This window comes from Eurypyga helias, unplaced genomic scaffold (assembly GCF_000690775.1).
Source record: "Eurypyga helias isolate BGI_N326 unplaced genomic scaffold, ASM69077v1 scaffold1570, whole genome shotgun sequence".
NCBI classification, from domain to species: Eukaryota; Metazoa; Chordata; class Aves; order Eurypygiformes; family Eurypygidae; genus Eurypyga; species Eurypyga helias.
This window is the reverse complement of record NW_010224841.1, coordinates 1-11,212: the sequence shown is the minus strand read 5'-3', so window position 1 is coordinate 11,212 and position 11,212 is coordinate 1. Positions and strand designations below refer to the sequence as shown.

The following is an 11,212-nucleotide window of genomic DNA, read 5'->3' as shown; positions in this document are numbered from 1 at the left end:
CGTCGGGGGGAGCCTCCGGCAGCCATTGTGGGTTTGGGGCCAACTTTGCAGCTGAACATACCAACCGCAGCCAAACTGTTAAGCCTGAAAGCTTTGTTTTATCATGAAAATTCCCCTTTGGCGCCTAGGCAATGTGTTTCAGGCTAAAAGCAGAGCTTTGCTCACTCGTGTTCGTAACAGTAAAGACAGAGCGAGAAAATTCTAACCTGAAGAAATCTCTCCATCCTAGCCATATAGCATTTGTCTAAGTCGCCTTGTTTTCAGGGAGAAAAAGGAAGCGCAGGTCCCAAGGGAGAGAACGGCACGGATGGCTTGCCAGGACCCAAGGTAAATAAAAGTGTGTTAGCTGGGAGGCTGGGCATGGCGCTGTTGAGGCAGAGGGTTTCAGCTGAGTGGGTGTTTTAGGCCTTTTGCCTTCCAAAGACTCATAAAATGCCCAAACTGAAACAAAGCAGGGGGATGTTACAAAGTATTTTACCTTTTCCTGGTGATTTAATGAAAGCTGGATTCAAGCAGAGATCATTATGAGAGTTTTCAAAATCATCCCCTTGCATGTTTTTTATTGAATTGCCTCTTTTTTTCCCCCGAGAGAGTTAAACTTCTGATCACACGTTGATCCGGTGTATTGATGCGGTGTTGCTTCCAAGCCCGGAGCACTTCGGTGCTGTCCTTCTCCACCGACCCTGGTCACACTGAGACAGGCAGTACGGGGCCTTGACGAGTTAAGTGGCGATGATGGACCCGGACGGCGTTCGTGGGCCATTGGTTCCCCACTCAGCTGCTTTTTATTTAGTCGGATCTGTATCCAGTCGTGTTTTCTGTATCGGACAGCCGTGGCTCCTTGTTGGGCAGGAAACTCTCTGATGAAGAAATGTGGGTTCAGGTGACCCTTAGCCATTTTTTTTTTTTGTAAACCGCAGCCAGCAGCACTGGTTTGTTCCCCCTGGGATCTGCTAAATTGAGTTTTCCTGTGGAGAGTCTTTGCGTTGATACAACTTCTTGCTTTTTGGAGGGATTTAATTTGGCCAGCGAATGGATTTTCAGGGATATGGCAAAAGGTACATTCTTTTTTTTAATCCTAAACTGAATTTCAGGTCACTGCTGTGGGAGTGCTACAGCTTTCCAAAACTTGCCAACGTTTCCAAGAAAGGTGGAAAAAAATAAAATGAAAAATTTGGCAGAGCCCTTTTCCTTAAACTCGCCTTCGAAAACGGTTTAAACGTGTCAGCTGAAACTCTCCACACTCAAAATTCAGCCTAAAGCAAAGCGAGAGCCGTGTGAAACCATCACAAAGAGCCGGAGCTTGGCACGCTCTGGGCAGGCCGCGGAGCTGGAGAGCGGCACGGCACATCGCCATTACAGCCCCGAGCGGGCTGCTCTGCCCCCTCTGCGCTGAGACGTTTTCTTACTGTCAACTAGCTTGCGCCAGGGTGAATTTTTTGCAAAATGTATCTGCTCCGAAGTCAAATCTACTTTGTTACTAGGAGAAGCCGTTCCTTGGCACTGCCGTAGCTTTTCTTAGTTTAAAACATATCTTGGCATCTCATGTAGTTGCAATGTTTTAAAAATAAATATCCTATATTTTCCTTGATCCCACTGAACCAAAAATGTGATTTTTGATTTTTCAGGGTGAACCTGGTGAGAAGGGAGGAGTCGGCTCCATCGGACCCCGGGTATGGATCCTTAGGGTTTTTCAGCTTGGAGCCGCGTATTTGCGGTGAGCTGAGCTGTTCCCCGCCACCTCTTTCTGCTTAGAATGTGGTTGAATCGCTTCGGCATCAGTTCAGGCCTAGCAAACGGAGGTGCTGCGTGTCTAAGCTAATCGTTGTGTAGGTACCGAGCCCTGCCGTGGGAGATGGTGCTGGCAGATGCAGCCAGGTCCCATTTTCTTATCAGTGTGACCATCCTGTGGCCTTTTTTGCAAGAGGGAAGCTGTGAATGGGGGTAATCAAGTGAGGATATCTATGGGCTCCTCAGTTACACACATTTATGCCTTTTTGAGGTTTGCTTGGATGAGTTACAGCTGTCAGACTAGGAATGGATTAAATCCGTGGGGTTTGGAAGGCGATAATCCCCAGAGTGTCAGGTTTTTGCTTCCATACCACCCGCTTCTCAGGCACTGCAAAAACTAAATAGGATTCATCCCCGATTGCAGGGTCCCCCCGGCCTGAAAGGGGAGCAGGGTGACACCGTAGTGATCGACTACGACGGCCGAATCCTGGACGCGCTCAAGGTAAGCCCTGCGGCCAGGCCGTGCCTGTTCTGCGGGTTAACGGGGAAGGGCCATAAACCTCCTGAGCTCTGCCACGGTGACGTGGCACCATGTCTGTCCTGTCCTACTCCTTCCCGAGACCTCTGTCTCTGCACAGAGCTGGGCGGGTGGGAAGATCTTATTGCCCATGAGGATATTTAGGATGTACCTGCAAAAACAATGGCAAAAGTCACGGCTGGGAACCCAGGCTGGGTACCAGGCTCGTGGAATCTGGCTGTGGGATGCGAGTTAACATTCTGCAGGTACAAGCAATGTGATGCAGCCCGTGACACAAATGGCTGATGCAATGAGCGTGATCAGCCCAATTACAGCTTTGGTGCTGCTGGCTGCGGGGTGTTATCCCCATGGCAGGGCATGGAGCCACACTTCTCGCTGTGCGTCCTCTGGAGCGGTTTGCTCCACAAGCAGTGGTTGGGATGTGAGAGGAAGGGAAACGGTGCCCAAGCCCTAACCTGTCCGGCCGAGCATCGCCCTGCTGCTTTCGTTAAAAGGAAAGAAGCCAAATAGAATAAATACTTAATTACAGACACATCTGAGAACCACCCTAATTGTTTTATAACAGGCTGCAGGGATACACAAAGTGATGGTAATTACGCTTGTGCCAGATGTCTGCACGGCATGCAGCTTCGTGTGTGGAGCTGTGGGATGTGGTGGTTGTGGAGAGGCTCCATCAAACGCCTGGAGACCTCATCTGCTGGGCCCAGACCCTCTCCTGTGTGCTGCATGCGGTGACTGCAGAGGGGCACGTCATCGAACCTCGCTAACTTTGCCATTTTCCTGCTAATGAGCTGTTTTTCAATGTTTGTGCACTGACCTGTCTCATGGACAGAGCTTTGGCAAGAGGGGGCTTTACACGGCTTCCAGCGTGATTAAGCGTAACAGAGCTTGTGTATGCAGTCCTGGAAAAAGATACCTGGGGATGTGGGACTGTGCTGGTTTTCAGCTGAGCGAGACCATGAGTTTTGCTGTTTGAGATCATTTGCGAGTTGTAATGTACCTGTTCACCTCAAGGTGGTCTCCGCACCCAGCAGTGCCCGGGGCGAGGAGAGTGTTTAAGTGTGCCAGGTTTCCCTGCTGTTTGTGCTCACACACACTCCTTCGTTTCCCCTCTTTAATTGCACCACCCTGGCTGGTGGCTGCTGTGTGTGTAGCAGGATGCTTCTCCCCAGGCTGGAGGGAGCAGAATGCAAAAAGAGGCCACCAGATCTGGGGCCACAGCTCCGGCTAGAGGCATTTTGCCTCCTAACACACCTACTGCTGCACCCATGCACCCAGCTCGCTCTGGTTGTGTCGTCTTTCGCATGAACCATCCCCTGTGCCCGAGGGTCGTTTGTGTCATTGTGGTGTTTGGGCGACCCTGGTCACACGAGGGTCCGTTGGGATCGTGGTTGGGACCCGCTCTCCGCTCACACCCGGCAGCACGAGGACAGTGTGCCGTATTCGGATCGGTCATGCTGGTGCCCAGTTTGTTTGCTGTGTTTCAGGGATCGCCGGGTCCCCCAGGGCCACCGGGCCCCCAAGGTGCTCCAGGTCCCAAGGTGAGCCCGAGCGCTGCTGTGCAGACGGTGTTTCCTCGAGCGCGACGCGGTCGTTGGCAGCTCTCCGCGTAGCGTCTCCCAGGCCAAAAGAAGGCAGGCGACGCTGGCGGTGGGGCTTGAGGCTACGTGGGGTAAAGGAAATGCTGTTTAACACTTCCTTGTGCTAGAAAAGGAGATTTTCACACAAAAGCTAAAGGTTTGTTAGCCTGTTTCTGGTCTCCAGCCTCTTCTAGAGTATACTGTCCCAGAAACATATCCACTACCAATCCCCCATCTGACAGGTGAAATCCTGACCCCTCCAAGCAAGATTTCTGTATCACACACAGCGAGAGGCAGAAGTGAATGGGAGAAGCAGTTGTAAGGAGGGGCTGGTGATCCCAAAAACTCTGCCGAGCCACCCACGACCCCCTCCCACCCCCCGTGTGTCACTTGCTGTCCCAGCACCACGTCCGAGTGGGACTGCTCTGTCCTCCCGTTGCACCGGCAATAGGCAGTTACCTACACTCAGCTGCAGTTCCTGCAAGAGAAGAATTTAACCTACGGAAAAGTGTGTCTCGGAAGAACAGGATGGGGCAGGATTTCAGTACCTCTCAAGGTCTCCCTGCTGCCCAAATTCGGATGAGCCAGAGATGCCGGCACATCACTGAAACGCCCTTGCTGCTGCTCCCGAGCCTGGCAACGCCAAACCCACAACCACAGCAGTTGATACACATGAATATCTCATTTCCTTGTAAAACGCTTCCCCAAGATTATTTCCTGATTTAATTTACCGCGGGCTCCCCTTTCTTTGTGTCACTGCAGGGAGAGCTGGGCTTGCCGGGTCCACCTGGACTGGATGGTGAAAAGGTGCGCGGGGCACGGCTGGCGGGAGCGAGACCTTGCAGGAGCCGAGCTAAAAAGGAGTTTACCCGTGTCCGTGAGAGCTGTTGCTGTGAAAAGCCAGTCTCGGCCTGCCAGGGGCAAGCTCTGCCCCGTAACGTTAAGCTGCTCATGGCCGAGTTAAAGCGGCTCCTTTTAGGAGTGGTTTGCTAGACACTGTCTCAAATTTTGTCACAAACCTTCCCAACCCCAAAAGGCTGCGACCCCTGCTACGGGCCAGCCCAGTTCTGCTGCGCCTGCAGAATTGGGGTGCGTGAGTTTTAAGGTTAAAATGTGGTTTTGTGAGCTTGTGCCGTGATACGGAAGAGAAACAGCAGAAATGGCTGGGGGGGGGAGGTTCGCAGTTTTCCTCTAACCAAGTTGTTTTCTGTGAAATTGCAGGGTCCTAAAGGAGCGAAGGGTGACCAGGGCAGCGTGGGGATCGCAGGACAGAAAGGAGAGACGGGAGAAATGGGCTTGTCGGGGCCACCGGTACGTGCCTCTTTCTGTCCCTGTACGTCAGCTGCTTGCCCGTTAACGCGCCGGCTTCTGCGGGCGCTCGGGACGCGGCCGGCTTTGCTGGCCTAAGCGACGGCCTGGCTACGCTGCGTTACGGGCTGGGGGAAGCGGCAGCTCTGCGTTTTCTGTGCCAGCACTGACGGCAGTGGCTTGTTCAGAGGGTGAGCTGGTAGCGAGGAGAAGATCTTTTCCCCAAGTCCCCTGGGGATGATCTTTGCTTCAGCCAAGGCTGGAGTTTAGGGCAAGACAAATGTATTTTTCTCTTGTTTTTGCCTGGAAGAGGCTCCACATCAGTGTTACGTTTTTATCTTGCAGGGAGCAGAAGGGCCAAAAGGAGACAAAGGAGAAAAAGGGGACACCGGCTCACCGTGTTTGCAGAACAATCACGTAAGATCGTGGCAACGTAAAGCCTGTCCGTGACGTGGGCTCAGCTGAAGGGCGGGGGGGTGCGGGCTGGAGCTGCCGGCTCCGAATCCACCGGCGCAGCAAAGGGGAGCGAACCCCGCGTTCTGCAAGAATTTTCAGATGCACCCGAATGGGGTCTGTTCGTCGGGAAAGAACCGCACGCAGCCTGGCAGAGTTACTTTAGATTTTGCACCGATGGCTGAGATGTGGGACGCTGCTGTTACACTCGTGTTGGTCTAAAAACATACTGGGCCTCTTGCCGTTTTATAGGATTTCTGCATCTTTTATTGTTTTCCCCCTTACTCACGCTTTCTGCTTAAAAGGCAAACGTGGTGTCATTTGATAGGTTTTCATTGATGACATGAGGGATCTCATTTTTTCTGGGGTTCTTTTTAATCAAAAAGGCTGGTTTTCTCCAGTCTGTGTGGAAAATCGTGTCATTTTCCAGTACATCAGTTTTGTGACTGGCAAATACACTGAGTAGCATGGGTCTCGCCTCTCATTTCAGAGCCCAGCTTGACTCCTGTGCTTATTGAGATTCATTTATTAATAAATCCTACACACAACTCTTTAATTAGCTGATATTTTGATTAAAGCCGTTAACTCAGAGGACATTAAATCATTATTCCAGGCCCTCTGAGGTTTCCTGACCTGTCTTCTCTCTGTGCCCAGCCTCACTAACGTGCCATTTAATTCCCCTCTGCAGATTATCCCTGAGCCTGGACCCCCTGGACTGCCTGGCCCTATGGTAGGACTCTGGAAAGCAGCTCACGCAGCAAGCAGGGCTGCAGATTCGTTACTGTGTGTGATTAGCTCAGGACGAGGGCGCTTTGCTCACTTTAATTGCTGCGGGCTGCTGTGAATCTGGGGAAAAAAAAATCAGGGAAGAGCTACAGCATTGGGTGCTGTCCTTGGAGAGACGGAAGCACCTGGTTCAGAACAGTTTGTGGCACATTTTGCAAATACCCGAGTTGCTCCCAGGAGTGGGGGAAAAAGTTAAAACCTGGTGGGATGGGATTTGTCCAGGACAGTAAGATTTTGCCATCAGCTGCCGTGTAAGACGATGCAGGCAGTGGTGATTTTTGAGCATTTTGGATGCAGACACCTAAGGTGTTTGGTACCTACGATGCTCCAAACGGCTGAGGAGCTCTCGAGGGCATCGGGAAGGTCAGGGTGTCTCTGCTGCGTCCCAGATGCACCTTGAGGGACTGCGCTTCAAAACCAGGCGCCTTTTAGGTGGCGTTTATCACCCGGGAGGTGTCCCCAGCCCTGCCGGGGCTCAGGGAGCTGTGGTGGCAGGGTGCTGCCCTCCAGAACTTGCTGTTACTGGCTTCAGCAAAGCTCTTGTAGCGCTCGCTCCCCAAAGCTCGTGTGACAGAGCTTTATTGTTGCCTGTTACGCAAAGTGGTCCTTTTCCGTTCGTCTTCCCCCTGATTTGACGTCGGAAAACCAAATAAACTGCCACCTGTCTTGAAAAGAAGTATTTGGCCATTGTCAGCTCATAATTTGAGCAAGAAATTATTTGAGAAGCAAACTTTGGCGTTTGCTTTTAAATTCTGTTTTTTCAAATGCACCATTGTCTTTCCCACAGGGTCCTCCAGGAATCCAGGGGCCTAAAGTAAGTCAATAAATTAAATGTCACCCACTGTTTCCAGGCTACCAGTGCGTTATTTACAGGCTCACAAAGGCCTGTCAGCTCCAGGGACTGATTTTGTTGTCACTCTTTGTGACAACACATCCCTTGGTTGTGCTGTTCAGCAGTTGGCGTTTTGGAAAACAACCCGGTTTTCCTTCCAAACACATTTACGATCTTAAATCCTCCTTCAGCACGGAGCCCTGAGGGCTGGTGGCACATGCGAGTCAGGGTTTCCAAACCCACAGGCTTTAAACTTTTAGGTTCAACTATTTCCGATGTGACCTGGTCAAGAGGAAAGCCGTAACGGCAGCGTGGGTCCGAGCATCCCAGAGGTGTGGGAGGAGGTGGCAGATGTCCAGGGTGGCTGTCCTGGGCAGAGCTGCCAGTTGTCCCTGGTTGATGCCAGTTCATTTTTGCAGGGCTTGGATGGTGCAAAGGGAGAAAAAGGTGACAGTGGCGAGAAGGGTGACCACGGCGACACTGGACCGGCTGTGAGTTGTTTTCCCTATCTCATTTCTGGCTGTCGATAGAAACCTGCCCTACAGCAACTATCCCAATGCCTTGTTTCTTCTTACCTTAAGGGCCTTCCCGGTGCCCCAGGGCTCATCGGTTTACCTGGTACCAAAGGAGAGAAGGTAATCATCGGTGTGGGGAAGGTGAGGTGACGTTTGCGGTGTAAACAGGGGCGGGTAACATCCCCATTATCAGGGTGGTGGGCCCAGCCTGAACTGTAGCCCCGGGCTGTGCTGATGCACGGGAGGCGCTCCCCCGAATCCCAGGGGCTGTTGGGCAAGCCTGTGCTGTCACCACCACAGTGCGTCACTACACGGGTGTAAGTTTGCCTCCAGCACCAAACTCACTACGGCGTATCATAACTTGTGTTTTTACAACTGCAGGGAAAGCCAGGGGAGCCAGGACTGGATGTGAGTATGGAAAAAGTCAGCTGTGGTATGTAGAGACACGAACGTGCGTGTAAAGGCCATCAAACTGCTTGAGACTGTCGGAAAAAGCAGCAGCTAACGGAGCATGGGCTGCTGTCCCGCAGAGCGCGGTGCCCGCGGAACCCTGCCTGTAGGAAGGGGCCGAATCCAGGCCAGTTGCCGGGCTCCTTCCACTGCACAGACCCAGCTCCTCAGCTCTAGATGCCACGGGGCTTTCCCTTTCCAATGGAGAGCATTTGTGTTGGATTCAGTGGCACAAAAATCTCCAATAATGGTACTGGGGTGTGGTAAAGCCCTAGCTTTTCCAAAAAACTGCTGACTTAGCAAGTCAACAGGAAGAAAATGTCGTATTCACCATGGGAGGGTGGGCTGTTGCTGGAGACTGCTTATGTTGAACTGAGATGTCGGGATTTTCCCACACTAAACTTACAAACCCTTCCCCCCCTAAAAATTGTCATGATAGGGTTTCCCAGGTCTCAGAGGAGAGAAAGGAGAGAGAAGCGAAAGAGGCGAGAAGGTGAGTGGGCTGTGGCTGTGGAGACGCTCGTGGGCAAGCAGCGCTGCTTGCCTGGGTGCTGGATCCCTCTCCAGCCTGGCCGCGTTTCGCAGGGTGCTGCTCTCAGGCCTTGTCTGTGGCACACGGATCCGCAGGGTCCCAGTGCAGGGCAGGACATGGTTAATTCCTACCTGCCTGGAAGTGCTTTCTGCAAGCCTGTGCCCCCTGCCTGTGCACAACCGCTGCGGGGAAACGGAGATGCCTGACGGCTCCGGGTTGTGAAGAGCTGCTGGGTTGGGTTTATAGACCTTGAAAATGGATCCAAGTCAGAGGTTTTGAGACAGGGATCCTTACATGAAGGGGAGACCAGCTGAGCGCAGGGCAGTGGCTGGAAGCTGGTGCTCCCACTTACTGCCAGACCCCGGCCTGGTTTCTCGCAGAAACTGGTCATTTAGTCATTCTGTTATAAAATTCTCTCTTAAAAAACCCCCACCCCGCTTTAACGGTGGATGTTCAGTGACTTAGTTACTCGGCTGAGGTGACACTAGTGGAAATGTCCCTACTCTGGGTGAAGCGTGAGATGTGGCAAGTGCTGTGCAGGTTAAAGCTGAGGTGTCACCCCTCCCGTTCCTGATATTTTCCTGTTGTGTCGACAGGGTGAGCGAGGAATACCAGGCAGAAAAGGAGCCAAAGGGCAGAAGGGGGAGCCAGGCCCTCCTGGACTGGATCAGCCCTGTCCCGTGGTACGTTTGCATTTCGCTCATCCTAAGCACGCGTTGCCGGGACTGAAAAAGAGATGCAGCTTCGCGGCCAGGGAGAGGGAGGGAGGATTTGGTAGTTCTTTTATTTCGCAGTAAATCAGAGCAGATGGTTATTGTTTTCTCACTTTTCTTAATGGTTTGTTTTATCTGCACTGCTGGAAGTTCACTGCTCGCTGTAAGGCCCCCTCTCTGGCCAGATGGGAGCAAGCCACGGCAGTAAAAATAAAGAATCTTTGTGTAAAGACCACCTTATTGTAGTCAGGAACAATGGGCTTCAGTAACGCTCTTTGGGAGATAGCGTGCCCTGGTGAAGCTGCTGGCCTGGCTTCTGAGTGCAACCGAAAACAAGGTCGGCTCCATCCCTTCGTCTCCGCAAAGGGAGCAGGGGACGAGCCCGGCTCCAGCGCTGCTGGGCGGGGAAGGGGGTCGGAGTCGATCGCGTTCTGGTACTGGTGAACAGAAGTGAGGTGTGGGCTGGGGCTCCTCGGGCTGCTGAGAGGAGACCTCCCCGTGTTCCTCTGCCAGAGCTGGCAGCTTGGATCTGTCCCTTCTCTGACCCACTGTGAGGCTCACCAGGAAACCTCTGAGGTTTTAAAGCCTGAGGAAGGGGGATCTCTGGAGTCCACCTCCAGAACCTCTCATTCCTCTGGTAAGGCCCAGAGAAAGAAAATAAAAAAAATCTATATTGGTTTATAAGAAGTTATCTGTCCTGGTAACATTCACCTCCTTTTCATATAAATACTAAAACCAGGGAGATCCCTTCCCTAAAATGCCTTGAGGCTGCAGGATGAGTGATTCGTATCCACTACTGAACTGAAACTCCTCAAAGGTGGCTGGGAGCCCCCTGTTTGGGTCCATCTAACCAGCAGTGCCAGCCACCTGCCCCAACACGCTCCAAAAAACGCTTTGTTTTCCAGGGGTTTAACTTTTTCTTGCCTCCACCAGCAATCAAAGCTGCTGCACAGCTCCCCCACACCAGTAGAAAGCTGTTAATATGCTTTATTTTGCTTGGAGAGTGAATGTGAACTGCAGTTACTTTTCTTGGTTCCGATGATCCCCTTCCCTCCCCGACGTGCTGGGCGGTTTGACCCTCATCTTTCACGGTGCTGTTACAGACGTCAGCCTCTGGCTGGCGTACAGCAGATCTTTCGAGGTGACAGACTCTACGTGTCTGTGAACTGCCCACCGCAAAACCGCTCTCCTGACTTGCCGTGTCATCAGAAACGGGGGTGTCAAGTCCTGGACCCATCCTACTCCTCCTCTGCCAAACGCGGGTGTCCGTTTGAGTAATTCCATGTCCTTTACCCTTCCTGACAAGCAGTTATTTGTTCTAACAGGCAGAGCGTAGCACTGCGGGCAGCGAAAGGGAGACAGGTTTGCCAGGCCTGGACGGGCCGAGCATGCCCTGCCCTTTGGTACAGTACCCGCTCTTTTCCTGCATGGCTTGTGTGTGTTTCTGCGGTGGCCAAGCCCCGTCCCCAGGAGTGAATCCCTCTGGCGAGAGGGAGGGACACAAGGCAGCAGAGCTGGAATAGGATGTTTCACTTCGGCATTCGGGGAAGGATGCCCACGTGTTGTGCCTTCCCCCAGCTAAGGTGACTGTGGATAAGGAGCGTAAGCAGTGGGAGATCACGTAGGGAGATGCTAAAAATCAGTTTGGTTTCTCTCAGCACCCACAGCCCGGTTTGGTTCCCCTCGTGCCTGTGCTGCCGCAGCCCTGCGTGTCCCGTTCCCGGCTGGGTTTCCAGCAGCTTCCCTCAAAGAGCGGGCCGGCTGCGCGGCGCGG

The 11,212-nt window shown here is 52.6% G+C and overlaps 1 protein-coding gene across 1 annotated transcript in view; it reads left to right on the top strand.

Moving 5' to 3' along the window:
* The window catches only part of LOC104506074 (collagen alpha-1(XXIII) chain-like), a gene marked incomplete at its 5' end in the record, with an annotated part of 46,290 nt that extends 36,644 nt beyond the window's left edge, over nucleotides 1-9,646 (top strand). Inside the window, 15 exon segments of the mRNA XM_010146888.1 lie at nucleotides 265-327; nucleotides 1,629-1,673; nucleotides 2,156-2,233; nucleotides 3,757-3,810; nucleotides 4,612-4,656; nucleotides 5,071-5,160; nucleotides 5,503-5,574; nucleotides 6,299-6,340; nucleotides 7,184-7,210; nucleotides 7,648-7,719; nucleotides 7,810-7,863; nucleotides 8,125-8,151; nucleotides 8,633-8,686; nucleotides 9,322-9,507; nucleotides 9,509-9,646. Coding sequence (XP_010145190.1) covers nucleotides 265-327; nucleotides 1,629-1,673; nucleotides 2,156-2,233; nucleotides 3,757-3,810; nucleotides 4,612-4,656; nucleotides 5,071-5,160; nucleotides 5,503-5,574; nucleotides 6,299-6,340; nucleotides 7,184-7,210; nucleotides 7,648-7,719; nucleotides 7,810-7,863; nucleotides 8,125-8,151; nucleotides 8,633-8,686; nucleotides 9,322-9,507; nucleotides 9,509-9,646 — 1,047 coding nt within the window.
* Between the last annotated feature and the right edge of the window lie 1,566 nt (nucleotides 9,647-11,212).